The sequence below is a fragment of the Bos indicus genome, chromosome 20, assembly GCF_029378745.1.
Source record: "Bos indicus isolate NIAB-ARS_2022 breed Sahiwal x Tharparkar chromosome 20, NIAB-ARS_B.indTharparkar_mat_pri_1.0, whole genome shotgun sequence".
NCBI classification, from domain to species: Eukaryota; Metazoa; Chordata; class Mammalia; order Artiodactyla; family Bovidae; genus Bos; species Bos indicus.
In genome coordinates, this window is record NC_091779.1 from 33,367,715 (window position 1) to 33,382,088 (window position 14,374).

Here is a 14,374-nt window from a genome sequence, read left to right on the forward strand (position 1 = left end):
AAAGAGAGAAAAGAAAAAGTCAAGTAAAGAAAAAACATATTAAAAACATACCAAATAGTGCCTATCCATGAGTACTCTGGGCACTATGTTTTCTGCTTCCTCCTAATTTTTGTGTTTTCTAAATTGTTATCATCAATATACATTACATTTATATTTTGTGCGGGTTCGCTTTTCATGTCATGTGGAAGCCGGAGTATTGTGGACTGAGAAATAAATGGAAGGATATTGGAGAAGGAAATGGGACCCACTCCAGTGTTCTTGCCTGGAGAATCCCAGGGACGGGGGAGCCTGGTGGGCTGCCGTCTATGGGGTCGCACAGAGTCGGACACGACTGAAGCAACTTAGCAGCAGCAGCAGCAGCAGGGAGTGGAGATAGCAAACGCAGACCACTCCTTCAATAAACTTTGACATGCAAGCAAGAAAAGAGAAGGAGAATTGGGTGAGGATAACAGTGGGGTTGAAGTGATATGGAATCAAAGAATATTTCATGTCAGGGAGATTTTTAATTTGTTAGTATATTCTCATTAGTTGTATAGCACAGGGAGCTCTACTTAATTCACTGTGGTGACTTGAATGGGAAGGAAGTCCAAAAGAAAGGAGATATACATATGGTTGATCCATCTTGCTGTACAGCAGAAACTAACACAATATTGTAGAGCAACTATGCCCCAGTGAAAGTTCATTTAAAAAGAAAAAAATCCACGTTGTTTGCAAAATAAACTTATAAGTAAATTTTCTAGATTATTGACATTTTAAGCACCATGATGTTTAATAATATTATTCAGAATAATAATAATACTCAGAGGAATACTGAAGAAAATTAAACATTTAATGAAAAAATTTTTAATTAAAAAAATTTAGTCTGTGGGAACTTGAATAGAATTTATATCCTACTATTGTGTGAAAATTATTTAAACCTTAATTATGTTGATTGGCTCATGGTGCTTTTCTGATCTACTATATCCTTCTACTTTTCTGTATGTTCTATTAGTTTTTGAGAGTTTAATATTGAAACTCCAATTAAAAATCTTAATTTACTTACTTAAAAAAATAATTGTAATATATAGTGGAACTACATGTAACATTGTTCTGTATTTTCCAAGTCTCCTGCAACTGTGCTATTATCATACTTTCATAAAAAATAAAGAAAGAGAAAAAGTTTTTAATAAATCTGTTAATATAGTAAAATAAACTGACAATTAGAATGAGATTAAAGAAATAGAGGAGAGGGGCAAACATTGAAATAAGCATAGATATGGATATGGATGTAGATACAAATATGAATATAACTCTTCATACAATGAATACAGTGATCTTAGCTTCAATATTTTTTGAAAAAACCTTGTTTGGTTGAAAGCAGTGAGGAAAGGTTTTTGGAGGTATCTAAAACTCTTCCTGGTATACTGAGAAATGTACAAAAACATAGTGAAATATTTTATTATGTACTTATGTAAAGTATCAGTTCAGTTCAGTTCAGTCGCTCAGTCGTGTCCAGCTCCTTGCAACCCCATGAATCACAGCACGCCAGGCCTCCCTGTCCATCACCAACTCCCGGAGTTCACTCAAACTCACGTCCATCGAGTCGGTGATGCCATCCAGCCATCTCATCCTCTGTCATCCCCTTCTCCTCCGGCCCCCAATCCCTCGCAGCATCAGAGTCTTTTCCAATGAGTAGTTATTACATATCTTATATTATTAATATATAATTGTGTATTATACTTTACATAAATTTACTATACTTGTGCTTAATATGTATAATATACATAATATACATAAATATAATATAATATACATAAGTATATTATACTTATGTAAAGTATAATTAAGTATTATACTTTTTCTAAGTATCTGTTTGCTGCCTCTGCAGATTTTGGCCATCATTAAGGCTCACGGCCCCACAGTAAGCTTGCTGCTCCATCGGGAAGACCTCTGTGAATATGCCCTGGGCCAGGTCCCATGGCTCCTTAACCAGTACAAAGACAAAGAGATTGACTTTCACGTCACTCAGGTGAGAGCCACATCAGAGAAACTGATTCCCAAGGTTGTCCAAAGATCATCCTGAAGGATGTTCATTCTCAGGAGGGGTTAAGGAACTCAGACATGTTTTGGGGCAGCTGAATTTACATACCTCCCAGGAAATACAAGGTAGAGAAGCAGTAGGCCTCTAAGGTGGCAGACACTCCAGAAAGGAATTCCTGTTCAAGCTGCAGGAGCACTGAAGACGGTAAGGCAGCCAGAATCACTAAAGAAAACGGTAACCACTGGAAGGATAGGGGTATGTTCTCCTCACAACCATGATCATTTGCCTTCCACATTCTGGGCTGTCGCTCCGCAGGCAGGCTCCAGCTAACCTTGGAGAGCTTTTATTCCAGAGTCTAAGACAGATACTGACCGCAGCAGTCCTTTACGATGTCAGCCTTCCGAAGGCCTTGAGGAAGGCCATCTTCATCAATTTACTCCGCCAGGTAAGAAGACCATGCTGTCAAGTCTGTTTTGTTGTCACCAGTTTTCTGTTTCACGTCTAGCCCCTTAATGTTTTTTCTTCTCATTCAGGTGTGCAGAGTTCCAGAGCCTCCAGAAAAAGAAAACGAAACCGAAGCTTCAAACTGTTTCCTCATTCTAGGTAGGACTCAGCATCCAGTGGGCTTTTAATTAAAATGTCTCAGAGGGGTGATGACAGCAAGGACGAAGTGTGAGCACACTGCCACATTCGTCACTTTCACACATACACACAAAACGTTCCTTTGACTCACGCTATTCTGTTTTTTCATACCCTACTTGTTCTGAGGAGTGCTGTAGGTGGGGTGACCAATTATCCCGATCTGCCCAGGACTGAAGGATTTCTGGGAAATTAGAACTTTCAGTTTTAAAACCAGAAAAGTCCCAGACATATTTTGGATATAAACTTTTTACTGGATATGTGGTTGGCAATTACTTTTCCCATTTCATAGGTTGCCTTTCCATTTTGTTGATGGTTTCCTTTTCTGAGCAGAAGCTTTTTGGTTTGATGGAATCCCACTTGTTTATTTTTGCTTATGTTACCTCTGCTTTTAGAGTCAAATGCAAAAAATCATTGCCGAGACCAGTGTCAAGAAGCTTAGTCTCTATATTTTCTTCTAGAAGTTTTACAGTTTCAGGTCTTATGTTCAAGTTTTAAATTTATTTTGATTTAATTTGTGTGCATTTGTATTTTTTGAGGTAACAATCAGATTTCTTTCTTTTCCCAGCACCATTCACTGAAGAGACTAATCTTTCTGCATTGTATATATTCCCGGGTCTTTTGTTGAAAATTAATTGACCATATATGCTTGGGTTTATTTCCAAGCAAACCAGTGTGAGTTGGTAACCCTAAGGCTAGGAAATACATTTTTTCTTGGTATTTGTGATTATTAGACACTCTATCAAACTAATGTTACCCTTTTTTTCTTCCCTGTCAACTCTTGGTATTTATCCCTTATCATTTTCTCCAGCCTTCACTCTCTTTTTTCTTTCACATCAAAATCCTGCCCATCACTATGTTAGAATCTACAGCCTGACACAAGTTGCAGAGGAAACACCAAGGTCCCAGGGTCAGGATACAAAACCATGTTCTAATATAGTTTCTCAGGGCAAGGGACAAGAACACCCTATACCTCCCACACCTGCACCCTCTCCAAAATGTGTCATCTCCACTACCTCACTGCATACCTTTCTAGCCTGGCCTAGTTCTCTCCTAATCAGCCCCTCTGTTTTTGCACTTTCCATTTCTCTATGTGCCAGCCTAATTAACTACTTCGCTTTATCATTTCCAGCCCAAACCCGTGCACTCTATCCAGACCTTTCTTCAGTTTTACCTGCTTTCTCCCTACCCCCACCAGCTGCACAGCTGGTGAAGCATCACTTTGGTCTCTGCCTCCATGTTCACAAGGCATCCTTCTGTGTCTCTGTCTGTGTCCTCTATCCATCTCTTATAAAGACACCAGCTGTATTGAATTAATACAACTTCATCTTAACTTGTTTTCTCTACAAAGAACCTAATTTCCAAATAAGGTTACATTCACAGGTATGAACAGAAGTGGGCCTAGCTCTCTTAGGGACCAAACTGTTAAATTCTGTATACTAAAGAAGTATGGGCCTAATAAAATCTGATTACCAACCAAAGGGTGACTTTGACAATTCTCATAGAATGATCGTCTTCCCATTCACAAGAATTTTACCTAAGGTGAAAACGAGTTCTTTTGACTCCAGTATTTCTTAAACCCACAGCCCATTCAAACCCTGCAGACCTGATGGATTTTTTTGATGAACAAATGAGAAATAATAATGAAGCCATTCGAATGGGAATCTTGACTTTGTTAAGATCAGCTATCAATGCTGAAGGTAAGAATAGGGATGACACCAGAGTTGTTTCTTTTGTATTAAGAAGCAGATTGAAATCTGTGCACTGTCTCTAATTTGATCCTCTGTCTTTGGGAAGTTTACAGAACATCATATTCAAGTAAAGCTAGGTTTTCTTAGTTGTCTATAATCAATCTACTACTTTTAAATAGGCATTTCCAGTTACCTCTGTTCTTTCATGATATTTATGGATGCAATCAGTAAAGGAATAGAATATTTGAGAATTGAATCTGGAATTGAAAGGAGGTATTGGTTAAGTGGCCCAATAAACTGATGGTGGGTGTAAGAATGCACAATGTTCTAAAAATTTGTACTTTTAGAAAAGAGAATTTAATGAATTTTCATTTTTCATTCTAAAAACTGTTAATTTTTGCAATTTCAGAATGCATCTTATAATTGATAGCATCTTTAATTATCATTAGCCACTATAGGTTTTCACTCGGTGCAATATAAACTAATGATGCCTCATAAAATTGATACCTTAGATTCAATAAAATATGATCTTTCATTTTTGTACAACAAAATAATAGTTTTTTTAAAAAAATTCAGTTTGCCCTGTGATTTACTGAAAAATTGGCAAAAGAAACCTGAGGTGGTCTCCAAAATTCAAGGCTAATCCATTAGGTGTGATGTATTGACTGCACTTAAGAATCTAACAATTTAAACAAGGTTAAACAAAGTGTAACAGAGAACCAAAAAAGCAGTCAACATCTATAAAGAGTTGAAAAAGGAGAAGGTAGGAAGGAAGTGAACAATATAAAATGTTAAGGACAAGAGACTTTGAAATTATGTGCCATAACTCTAATCGGTTTTCAACAATTCCAGAACGTACTGTACTCCTACTGAAGCAGGCTTCTCAGTTTCTCTTTCTGTCTTTCAGAGCCCAAGCTGAGGGATCATATCACTTCAATTGAAAAAGCAGTCAAAGTCGTCATGGGTGACCTCAGTATTAAAGTAAGAGAATTAATGGGGACTTTTATTTGGATAATGATAGCTTTAGGAGTAAATGAAATAGTTTTGACTCCTTAGGGATGTGCTTATGAGACTGATTTATAAAGAGCTCAGTGACCAATTCTACTTTTAAAAGAACTCCATCTTTCCCTAATAAGATAAACTCTATCAAAGTAAAGTTCTGAAGCACATTCTCAAGGGCTTCTCAGTAGGAGGAAAAAAAAAAAAAAGATTTTGGTCTAGAGCATGATTCTGCTATGCTAGTTAAATAGTTTTAAAATTAATTGTTAATTATAAAGATGATACTTCTTCTTCCAAAAATAATAACCCCTGAACCCTATTTTGAGGAGAGATATCCTATTTTCCAGTCAGGGAGCATCTATAGAAAGTCTTACATGCACAATAGATTTCTCAATATCTCCTGATTATCTGATTAAAGTATTCCATGTTGAAAAAGACATAGAACTTTTATGTGAGAAATTTTTAAAATTAGCAATTATTGTATTATTTTGTATGAAAATTGTATTTTATTTGGATCAAAGCCCTATGCAGAAGCCAATGAAGAGAAGAAAATTCCCCCAGGAGGCTTTGGTCACCAATAACTATGGTTAAAATAATCAAAGCTATGCAATAAATAATAATGGAGTGATTATATTATGTCCAACCTAGATAGCATATTCAAAAGCAGAGACATTACTTTGCCAACAAAGATCCGTCTAGCCAAGGCTATGGTTTTTCATGTGGTCATGTATGGATGTGAGAGTTGGACTGTGAAGAAGGCTGAGCGCCAAAGAATTGATGCTTTTGAACTGTGGTGTTGGAGAAGACTCTTGAGAGTCCCTTGGACTGCAAGGAGATCCAACCAGTCCATTCTGAAGGAGATCAGCCCTGGGATTTCTTTGGAAGGAATGATGCTAAAGCTGAAACTCCAGTACTTTGGCCACCTTTGGCGAAGAGTTGACTCATTGGAAAAGAGTCTGATGCTGGGAGGGATTGGGGGCAGGAGGAGAAGGGGACAACAGAGGATAAGATGGCTGGATGGCATCACCAACTCGATGGACATAAGTCTGAATGAACTCTGGGAGTTGGTGATGGACAGGGAGGCCTGGTGTGCTGCAATTCATGGGGTCACAAAGAGTTGGACACAACTGAACGACTGAACTGAACTGAACTGATTATATATATAAACCTGACCCAGTAATTGAGCAAGCCAGTTGAAGCATTGCTAGGATTTAGGGTAGAATAAAAGAGGACAGAAATTTCCAGGAAAGCGCTCACTCCTTGGGCAAATATACAGAGAAGGTTTACCTCTTTCTCCTCAGTTAAGGAGATTACAGAGTCTGTGTGTGCAACCTTGGGACCCTGCTTCCCTGTGAAAAATTATTTTCTTCCTACCCTCCATTAAAAGACCCATTCACTAAGGAATTAGATCTGAGGTTTCTATCCTCCAGGGAAACAATCCAATAGACGAATTGAAGCCAAATTATTAAAAAACTTGTGACACAGGTTCATAACCATTTATTCAAATCCATAGAGCAAGACATATTTCATAATTTACAATTTTTCAGATTTGAAAAAAGTGTTACTGTGATAGTAGCCCACAATCAAACCTATTAAGATTTCTTCAAGAAAATGTATGCATATTCACACTACATAGAAAGGGTAGAGATGTTGGATGACATCACTGGCTCAATGGACATGAGTTTGAGCAAGCTCCAGGAGGTGGTGAAGGACAGGGAAGCCTGGCATGCTAGAGTCCATAGGCTTGCAAAGAGTCGGACATGACTGAGCAACTGAATACCAACAAATCGCTTTAAAACAGTTCAGTTTGAGTTTCTCCACCAAGTAGGAACCAAATTTAAGAAACAAAATCCCAGTTTTCAGTGTCATTTAGAGTTTGAGTTTGTGGATAAGAAATTGTGGAACTTTATTTCAATGTGCCATCTTTCACTAAGGATTTTTTAAGTGAGGCAGTGTTTTAGCATTTTCATAGGCTAAAACAGAAAAGGAAAAGCTTTATTTTGGGGTTGGGGGGTCGCTCCAAAATCACTGCAGATGGTGATTGCAGCCATGAAATTAAAAGATGCTAGCTCCTTGGAAGAAAAGCTATGACCAACCTAGACAGCATATTAAAAAGAAGAGACATTACTTTGCCGACAAAGGTCCAACTAGTCAAAACCATGGTTTTTCCAGCAGTCATGTATGGATGTGAAAGCTGGACTATAAAGAAGTCTGAGCATCAAAGAACTGATGCTTTTCAACTGTGATGTTGGAGAAGACTCTTGAGAGTGCCTTGGACTGCAAGATCAAACCCATCAATCCTAGAGGAAATCAGTCCTGAATATTCATTGGAAAAACTGATGCTGAAGCTGAAACTCCAATACTTTGGCCACTTGATATGAAGAACTGACTCCTTGGAAAAGACCCTGATGCTGGGAAAGATTGAAGGCAGGAGGAGAAGGGGATGTCAGAGATGAGATTGTTGGATGACATCCCCGACTCAATGGACATGAATTTGAGTAAGCTCTGGGAGTTGGTGATAGACAGGGAAGCCTGGCGTGCTGCAGTCCATGGAGTTGCAAAGAGTAAGACAGGACTGACTGAACTTAACTGAACTGAGTTTTAGCCAGGATATGTCGTGGGAACTAGAAAGAGTTTGGTTAAAGAGAGCTTTGCTAGTGACACTTAAATCATAACCTTATAGATTACTTCCTGCTCCTACAGGGCGTAATTGTTGTTGTTGTTTAGTTGGTCAGTCATGTTCAGCTCTTTTGCAACCCCAGGAACTGTAGCCCACCAGGTTCCTCCATCCATGGGATTTCCCAGGCAAGAATACTGGAATGGGTTGCCATTTCCTTCTCCAGGGGATCTTCCTGACCCAAGGATAAAACCTGGGGTCTGCTCATTGGCAAGCAGATTCTTTACCGTTGAGCCACCTGGGAAGCCCCATCTATTACAGTAATATCATTCAATTTATAGGGTTGTTTTTTTTTTTTTTTAAGATTCCCACTGAACAATCCATAAAGGTTACAGAATAGGAGTATCTAAATTTCCATTCTGCCCAAAGAAATGAAATATTGTTAATGTATTTTCCCTACTCTAGGTGAGGAACTCCACTCTCCTCCTCATCCAAACCATGTGTGAAAAATGCTACATTGAAGCCCGGGAAGGCTGGCCACTGATTGACTACATCTTCACCCAGTTTTCAATGTCCAACAAGAATCTGGTACGAAGAGGGTGCCATCTTGAGTGCTGCTCTGCAGCAAGTGCAGTTGACTCGACTGGATTTTTAAAAATACCTGAAGTTCAATTTAGTAACTAAAGTCATATTTAAGCTTTCACTTTTATTAATAAATTTTTCAGCATCTAGTGTTCTCAGTTCCCTTCCACTGATGCCATTTCTAACTTATCATAAATGCAAGGTAGGTTAACTCACAGTTTTCCCTAGAGAGGAGACAACTTGGCCTCCAAGGCTGGGGGCTGGTTTGGAGAGAGGCAGAGAAAGTGAATTGTCTCTAGAAAACAGGAAACATCCATACTTGTTACACTGGTTCCTTTGGATGAAGAGCCTGAAAAACACATGTCTAAGATCTCAGTGATCTTACAACCTGCAAGTGAAATTGCAGTCCACTCCATAGGAAGTAGTGGAAATTTTTGTCCCAGAGAAAAATGGGGAAAGGCCTGAGAAAGGGGGTAACTGAAGTTCACAGTGTTTGTTTTTCTATGAAAAAAGCCAGAGGCATTTTTGTCTCCCCCTTCTTCCAAAGAGCAGTTAGAAGCAGGGGTTAGATACTGGAGTCCAAGGTCACTGGGTTCCTCAAGCTCTTTAAGCTGAGTGACTTTATCCTCCACCCCAGAGACTAAGAACACACCCAAGGTCAGAGGAGACCAACAACAGGGATTATTAACAAGTCACCTGCTTCATCTTTCTTAAAGGAGAAACCAATAAAACCTAACTCCCAGGAGACTGAAAAGGGAGAGACATCTATCCGAGAAATAAGCCTGGAGGTCTTAAAAACCCTGGACCCACTGGTCATTGGAATGCCTCAGGTAAGGAGTCTTCTGTCACCAATCATAGTTCCTTTGATCACCTTTCTAAAGCTCTGTCCATTTAGGAGTAAAGAAGTTGGTACTCCATCTGTCATCAGCTTTTTGACGCTCTGGCCAGAGATATTATGTGAGAATATTCAAGGCCAGCACATAATGGTTTCTCAAAAACAGGTGTTAAATTAGCTACATACTCTTATATCTGGAGGCAAATGGCAGTTTATAAGCATCTTAATATATTGTTTCTCTTCTTCCCAAGTAGTAAGGCAGTGAATGCTAAACTTACCCCCACTTACCTGGGAAGGTGTTAAAAGCACACATTCTCAGACCTCACTTGAGGTTTAAAATAACCTGAACCTCAGGAACTTTGGGATCTGCGTTTTGCTTAAGAAAAACAACCTGGGAAAGGATTTAATGGCCAGAAATACATGGCACAGCCAGAAGACAATCTACAGACCAATTTAAGTGAATCGGAGGCTTTATCTAGGATGGTATTTTAAGGTGTGATTGTAGATTACCTGCAATATTTATTTAAAACGCAGATTTCCAGGTCACATGCCAGACCTAAATGAGTCAGCATATCTGGGCGTGGGACCCATGAATCAGCATGCAAATAAGTTCCAACATTTCTGATGCATATTAAAGTTTGGGGAATTTCTGATCTAGTAGTAAATGATGAAAAAGTAGTCTAGAGCCAGAATCATAAAGGATCTGAAATGCTAAATTCCTACCTTGTCCTTGATGAGCCACTGGAAATTTTAAGCAAGGGCCAAACATTTGAACTGTGGTGTTGGAGAAGACTCTTGAGAGTCCCTTGGACTGCAAGGAGATCCAACCAGTCCATTCGGAAGGAGATCAGCCCTGGGATTTCTTTGGAAGGAATGATGCTAAAGCTGAAACTCCAGTACTTTGGCCACCTCATGTGAAGAGTTGACTCATTGGAAAAGACTCTGATGCTGGGAGGGATTGGGGTTAGGAGGAGAAGGGGACAACAGAGGATGAGATGGCTGGATGGCATCACTGACTCGATGGACGTGAGTCTGAGTGAACTCTGGGAGTTGGTGATGGACAGGGAGGCCTGGCGTGCTGCGATTCATGGAGTCGCAAAGAGTCGGACACGACTGAGCGACTGAACTGAACTGAAACATTTGATAACTATAAGAAGTCGGTGAATTGACATGAGTAGTCTAAGCACAGAGACTATATATAAGATGAGATGAGATTCATAGACACTGGATATGGGTCATAAAATTAGGAAGGGAAATACGCAAGGGCATGAAAAATCTTATAATGAAAAAAAGGTCTAGGCTTGGTGATTCAATGGGGTTTCCCAGGTGGCACTAGTGGTAAAGAACCCACCTACCAATCCAAGAGATATAAGAGACTTGAATTCTATCCCTGGGTCAGGAAGATCTCTTGGAGGAAGGCATGGCAACCCACTCCAGTATTCTTGCCAGGAGAATCCTATGGACAGAGGAGCCTGGCAGGCTACAGTCCATGGGGTCAAAAACAGTCCGACATGACTGAAGCAACTCAGCATGTTGGTGATTAAATGCAGATGGCAAGACAAAAGGCAGAGTCCAAGTCGATACCTAGGTTTCCATTAGGACATGAACCATATTCAAGTTTTCCAAGGGATGTGAAACACACAGACTACAGAAGTTAGCACCTGGAGCACAGACGGCAAACATAGTCCATTCGCTATCCATTCCCAATCCGTCTCACTTTGGAGCGTTCCACTCCAGTCTTGGAGTTTGGAGAAATATATGGGGCATTTTTGGTTGTCATATTGACGCGGGGCTTAAGGGCACTTGGTGAGCAGAGCCTGGCGCTTCCTGCAGTGACCCACAGTGAAGATTTGTCCTGTCCCAGATTCCAGCAGCAACCCCATGGAGAAACACTCATGGCCAGTAGCGCCTGAAAATGAATGTGCTCAGCAGAGGCGGATTTCATGATTTCATTTTGATTTGGCCCAAAGAGCAAAATAATAACAAATGAGAGGAAGTTTTCTAAACTAGAGGGAAACACACAGTGAGGACCAGGGAGGAATAATGGAAAAGAACAAGCAGCACTTTCATTTTGCCTTCGTTTTCCACAGGTGCTATGGCCCAGAATCCTGACTTTCGTGGTACCTGCAGAATATACAGGAACGCTGAAATACCTGTTTAATATCATCAGGATTCTGTTTATGGCAGAGGAAAGAAAGAAGAAGAATGCCAAAGAATCAACAGCACTTGTCATCTCTACAGGAGCTGGTTTGTACATTCAAAAACAAAGCAAAACTTTTCTCTTATGAGATTCATTTCCTGAAGGGCTACAGGGCTTCACTCATACACCCAATCCCAATCTGAATTTTTCTAGTCCCCATAACAGTAATGAAAATTGCTTTCTCTTTCTAGTGAAACTTCCTTCACCACAACAGCTACTAGCCAGACTTCTGGTGAGTGAGTTATGAAAAATCAAGGCGGGATCAATTTAAACCAATGCAGATATTTCCAGTTCCAAATAAATGATAGTAAAAGCGACAAAGATACTCCAAACCAAAAGAAACACTAAAACGGCATAATAAATGTTCTGCTATATTAATGACACTCATGAAAATTTATTCCTGGCAAGATTATCTCCTAACTCTGAAATGTTTCCTAAAACTTCATTTATGATTTTTTAATAAGCGTAAACTGAATCTGATCCGTGAGAATGATTCAAGCAAATTGCATATTTGTTGTTCAGATTTCTCTCTCTCTCCTTTTGGCCACATATGCATCATTTACTCCAGTTGTATCTCCACGTGCCCTTATTTAATTCACAGATAGATCTGTTAGTACATTTCATTTATTTTCAGTTGATGCCTTCCATACACTTTTTCACTTTTATCTGCAGAAAAAAATTGGACAGATGGATGTCTAAGTATTAGCTTTACTCTAGAATAGTCTGTGATGGTCTGTTAAAAGATTATCTAATGAAGGATTCTAGGGAATCCAGAACAATGATTAAAAGGAAAATGTCGGTGAGCCCTTTAAATACCCCTGAGTTGATCAGTAATTTTTCTTCCATCCTCCAGGTAATATCTATGCTCGCTAGTGTGGGGAAATTGCGTGGGGCTGGTGCAATAGGACTTTTGAAGATATTGCCTGAGATAATTCACCCAAATTTAGTAGAGCTGTGGAAAACACGCATACCTGAACTCCTACAGCCTTTGGAAGGTACAAGTGCATGGGATCAGGTCTTATTCAAGGAGGCAAGAGCACGAAGAACAAGGCATCCCTTCTGTGTCTTAAGCCATGAGTGTTCATGCTAGACAATAAGGACAGTGAACTTGATATGCAAGGTGGACAGCTCTGTTTTGTCTTAGACTCCTCAGGTTCCATTTCTCTACCAAATACTTATACTGTAATAAGGCCAGGTGGGTTACATACTTAGCAAGAACTTTTACTTGTGATCTGGTCTTTTTCTTGTATTTAGAGAAGTCTTCTTTTGGTAGTATTCTAAAATGTTACTATTCATCTATGCTAGAATATTAAAATACTATCATTCAGTAAGTACTGTTGAAATTGGCAAAAAGCCTGGATTTTTACCATGAACTAGCAATTTAAGATTGCTAACATAGTAATTTTAATCTTAAATAACCATCCTGTGTAGGGAGAAAACTGAAAATGGAACACTAGCATCCAGTGGGAACCTGGCAAGGGAGAAGTACATCTTGAATTTTTTTTTTTTTTTTTTTTTTTTTTGCCCTTATTGCACCAATTTCTGTTTCTAGGAAAGAACAGTAGTATCGTGCTGTGGGAGACCATGCTGCTTCAGGTAAAGATGGCTCCCAGACCAACTGTTGATGATGGGGTGATGAAACCACCTAAAATTACTCACCTTGATCAGAAAGAATTAAATTCCCAAGGGCAGAAAACAGCATTTCTTTTCTTGAGAAAATTGTTAGACTATTAGATGTGATCGTGTCAACTGTACTCTTTGAATTACCATAATTTGAACAACTATCTTTAGTCTTCAATTTGGTTCAGAATCTAGGACAGTTTTGAAGATTTCACGTACTAATATTTTTCTCCCTCTTTCTTAAATCTTCTCTAATTTTCAAGTTTTCTCCTCTCCTTCCAATTGCATTCTTTCATCATTCATATAGAGAAATAGAAATTAACATAATTTCCACTTCTTTGCTCCTAAATACAACTCCATTTCCTCCTATATCTGCTTCTCATTATCTTTTTCTTGATGTCTAAACACCAAAAGACCATATTGCACCCCTTCTCCAGAAAAGAATCTTACTCTCATCCATAACTTTTTGGACTTTGACAGCCAACAGTGCCATAATGTCAAATCCCCAAAACTATAAGATAGGACTTGCACATAGGACTTGGACATTAGCGTTACAAACAGCACGTTGGTTTTAGGAGTCCACAGAAGATCAAGGAGCCCACAGCCAGGAAGCTTTTAATCCAACAGAGTTTCAGTGCATAAACCACCTATATAGAAATTAACTATGGCTTCTTTATTTTTTAATTGAATTTATTGATTTACTGCTGTACAGCAAAGTGATTCTGTTCTACATATCTATATATATACATATACATTCTTCATTATGGTAAATCATAGGATATTAAATATAGTTCTCTGTGCTATACAGTAGGACCTTGTTGTTTATCCACTCTCTATATAAAAGCTTACATTTGCTAATCCCAACCTCCCACTCCATCCTTTCCCTCTCCCTGTCCCCCTTGGCAACCACCAGTCTGGTCTCCATGTCCAAGAGTCTGTATCTATTTCATAAATAGGTTCTCTTGTGTCATAGTTTAGATTTCACATATAAGTGATACCATATGATATTTGTCTTTTTCTGATTTACTTCACTTAGTATGATAGTCTCTACTTGCATCCATCTTGCTGTAAATGGCATTATTTTGTTCTTTGTTATAGCTGAGTAGTATTTCATTGTATTTATGTCCCACATCTTCTTTATCCATTCATGTATTTATGGACACTTAGATTA

At 38.9% G+C, this 14,374-nt stretch overlaps 1 protein-coding gene across 2 annotated transcripts in view; it reads left to right on the forward strand.

Moving 5' to 3' along the window:
* MROH2B (maestro heat like repeat family member 2B) overlaps positions 1 to 14,374 on the forward strand; it is a 74,346-nt gene that overhangs the window by 12,437 nt on the left and 47,535 nt on the right. For both annotated transcript variants that reach the window (XM_019982685.2, XM_070774720.1), the window contains 11 exons: positions 1,868 to 2,008; positions 2,373 to 2,465; positions 2,554 to 2,623; positions 4,246 to 4,359; positions 5,258 to 5,331; positions 8,432 to 8,554; positions 9,265 to 9,378; positions 11,474 to 11,630; positions 11,775 to 11,815; positions 12,437 to 12,578; positions 13,136 to 13,179. In XM_019982685.2, the coding sequence (XP_019838244.1) occupies positions 1,868 to 2,008; positions 2,373 to 2,465; positions 2,554 to 2,623; positions 4,246 to 4,359; positions 5,258 to 5,331; positions 8,432 to 8,554; positions 9,265 to 9,378; positions 11,474 to 11,630; positions 11,775 to 11,815; positions 12,437 to 12,578; positions 13,136 to 13,179 (1,113 nt within the window). The remainder of the gene's footprint in view (positions 1 to 1,867; positions 2,009 to 2,372; positions 2,466 to 2,553; positions 2,624 to 4,245; positions 4,360 to 5,257; positions 5,332 to 8,431; positions 8,555 to 9,264; positions 9,379 to 11,473; positions 11,631 to 11,774; positions 11,816 to 12,436; positions 12,579 to 13,135; positions 13,180 to 14,374) is intronic.